This window comes from Frieseomelitta varia, unplaced genomic scaffold (assembly GCF_011392965.1).
Source record: "Frieseomelitta varia isolate USP_RPSP 00005682 unplaced genomic scaffold, Fvar_1.2 scaffold_1373, whole genome shotgun sequence".
In the NCBI taxonomy this organism is placed as follows: domain Eukaryota; kingdom Metazoa; phylum Arthropoda; class Insecta; order Hymenoptera; family Apidae; genus Frieseomelitta; species Frieseomelitta varia.
The window spans coordinates 1-2,775 of NW_025109054.1; the positions used below are offsets into that span (position 1 = coordinate 1).

The window sequence follows — 2,775 nt, forward strand, 5'->3', positions numbered from 1 at the left end:
TTAATGTGTAAAGCAAAAACAATTAGCAGAAGCATATATAATATGATGTAAGATGTAGTATGTTAGGATAAAGTCGTAAGGATCTTCCATAGTAGTTGCGAAAGTATCAATCCTTCTTAAGATTCGCGGGTTGAAAAAATTTATATGAAAATAAGGTTTAAACATTTTTTTAACCCGGACATGTTCCACTGATGGACTTATGTACACATATAAGATATATTTTCGAGACATAGTCATTACTGATATTAACCTTTCTTTATGTTCATTTTGAAGTCACATATAGCGATGGTAATTCGAAGAAATATTTTGGAGATTCTAACAGATTTGCATATGTTACTGATCTACAAGATGCTTTACCGACTTATAATTCATTTCATATGTATCATGTATATGTTGATCATATAATGTGACTTATTTAAAATGTACCAGTACATGCAAATTAATAGACGTATGAATATTCCTGTACCGAACGAAGGAAGTATAAATATTCCACGTAATCTTGCTATGATAAAATTGAAAACGACTGAGCCATGATTCAAATGGCGGTGTTTTTTTAACTCGGTTTTTTTTAACTCGGAAGCGTATTTATATGTCGCAAGGACGCATAGCTTTTCATATAATGTTCACAAGTATCCATCTTTTTGCGTTTGTCGTGCATTGCTCGCCTTAATAGTATTCCCACCATGAAGCTCTGAAATTGAAAACGAAATCATATTATGTTAAAACTGTACTGAAACTGAACACTGAAGACTCTGCGAATAGAATACCGCTGTATCGCGGTTTAGTAAGTAAGACTTGTTTAGGATCACTACTCATGTATGTTTCTCAATCGTCCACTTTCGGAGTTGAGTTGCACAAAGAAACAGAAATCAATAGAAGAGATTGACGGAATCTTTAGTTTGTGAAATCAGTGAACAATAAAATAAAACGTTAACGCACATAGTTGTACTTAGTCGCAAAAATTCATTAGCTGATTCGAAAAAAGTTCACGCACCTCTAAGACTGATACATTTCTTCCACTATCACCGATATATCCATACAGTGATTTCTATCGGAAACGTGTCACTGCATCAAATTTCGTTTTCAAAGAACGTAGTAGTTTGTCTAGAAATTCGTAATCTAGTTGTCAACCGTTGCAGTTCATCAACTATTGATCAAAAATCGCTGAACTGATCTTACCATAAGAAAACGAAGAACGAGAAGGAGAGAAACGATGGAGATTCTTGGGATAAAGTTCGCGCCGCTCAACGTTCCATTGAAGCGAAGATTGGAAACGCTTGCAGTTGGAGCGTACTTCTCAATTTTATTTTTTATAATCCTCACAGGATATTTCGGAAAATATGTTATCGCAATATATTGCATCATTTATACGAAGATTCTGCGCTACATCGTGTTACTCTACGTCATCTGGATGTACTATGACAATGACACGCACGACGTCACTGGTAAAAGGTAGTTGTAATTAATTGAGAAAATCGCATATGCTGTTAAAAACTCAGACATCTGCTATCATTCTCGTACGAATAATTCAAGCGTTCGACAGGAACACGGAATGTTCGGAACAATTTGAATGTGCCTTGTCAGAAAGATAAATATAGTTTTCACGTCAGATGTGATTTTTATTATTTCTTACAAATTTTATACATAGTTGCGCTTTCATTCGTACCTGAACGTTTCACTTAACTTACCCTTAATTCCACAACAAAACGTACATGAAGTCTTGGTGAACGTCGCCATCGCTTTTTGAAATATTACCAAAGGTTTAGAACGTGTTAAGTTTTGGAAATGATAAATTCCTGGAAATATATTGCTCGTATATTATCTTTTTGTAATAGGGAATAGTTAATTAGTTGCACTTACAGTTCAAAGTGTTGCAATTATAATACATGTGTTTCTCAGAATATCAAATGACATTCGTTTAAGCGAGATTACAGTTTATTCATAATTCGTATTGCATTCTACAGAGTATTTAAATTTAAAATAACATGCAGTTTACTCGTAAAGTTCATGAATCCACCGGTACGTTTTTGCGTAAATTTAACTTCGAATATTTCGTGTGCAAACCAGAATTTAACAATGTAACTTGTGTGAACTACCAAATCTTCGGCAATACGTTAGATTTTACTTAATCACGTTCGCAGGGCACAATTCAAACAGTGGTTTAGAACGTGTGCAATGAACCGGTACATCTGCAGCTACTTTCCTATAAAACTAGTGAAAACCACCGATCTGGACCCGAACAAATCGTATTTATTTTGCAATTTTCCACATGGGATAGTATCTACAGGAGTTTGCGTTGCCTTCGGTACAGATGCCGCCGGTTATAGTGAAATATTCCCGGGTATCGAAATACGTGTAGTCATATTGGATCGACATTTCAAGACACCGATGTTCAGAGAGTACTGTCGCATCACTTGTACGTACCATTTGGAAATTGTTGTCCAATCATCCTGTAAAAAATATATTCATACACATGTATACTATAACACTATAATTATTAATTGTTATTTGCTTTATTAATATGTAGAATTGATGCTTTGAATACGGTTTTGCTCATAACGCGATCATATATATTTCGTGATCTATAATTATTATGTAGATTTTTTGCTAAAACAATGCAGTATAATTTTAATTTAATATGATTATACTGCATTGTTTTAGTATATTATTTAGTTTATTATATTATCACTGCACTGATTGTATTATTTTATCAGTGGAGTGATAATATAATGTAGAACTACACAGATACGTATGTAAATATCACTTTTATTTACA

General features: G+C 33.6%; 1 protein-coding gene across 1 annotated transcript; it reads left to right on the top strand.

The window, feature by feature from the left end:
• Positions 1–885: 885 nt before the first annotated feature.
• Positions 886–2,558, top strand: LOC122531657 (2-acylglycerol O-acyltransferase 1-like). Its single transcript, XM_043659751.1, has 2 exons — positions 886–1,452; positions 2,142–2,558. The coding sequence occupies exons 1-2, from the start codon at positions 1,214–1,216 to the stop codon at positions 2,518–2,520; spliced, it is 618 nt and encodes a 205-aa protein (XP_043515686.1). The 5' UTR covers positions 886–1,213; the 3' UTR covers positions 2,521–2,558.
• Positions 2,559–2,775: the final 217 nt, after the last annotated feature.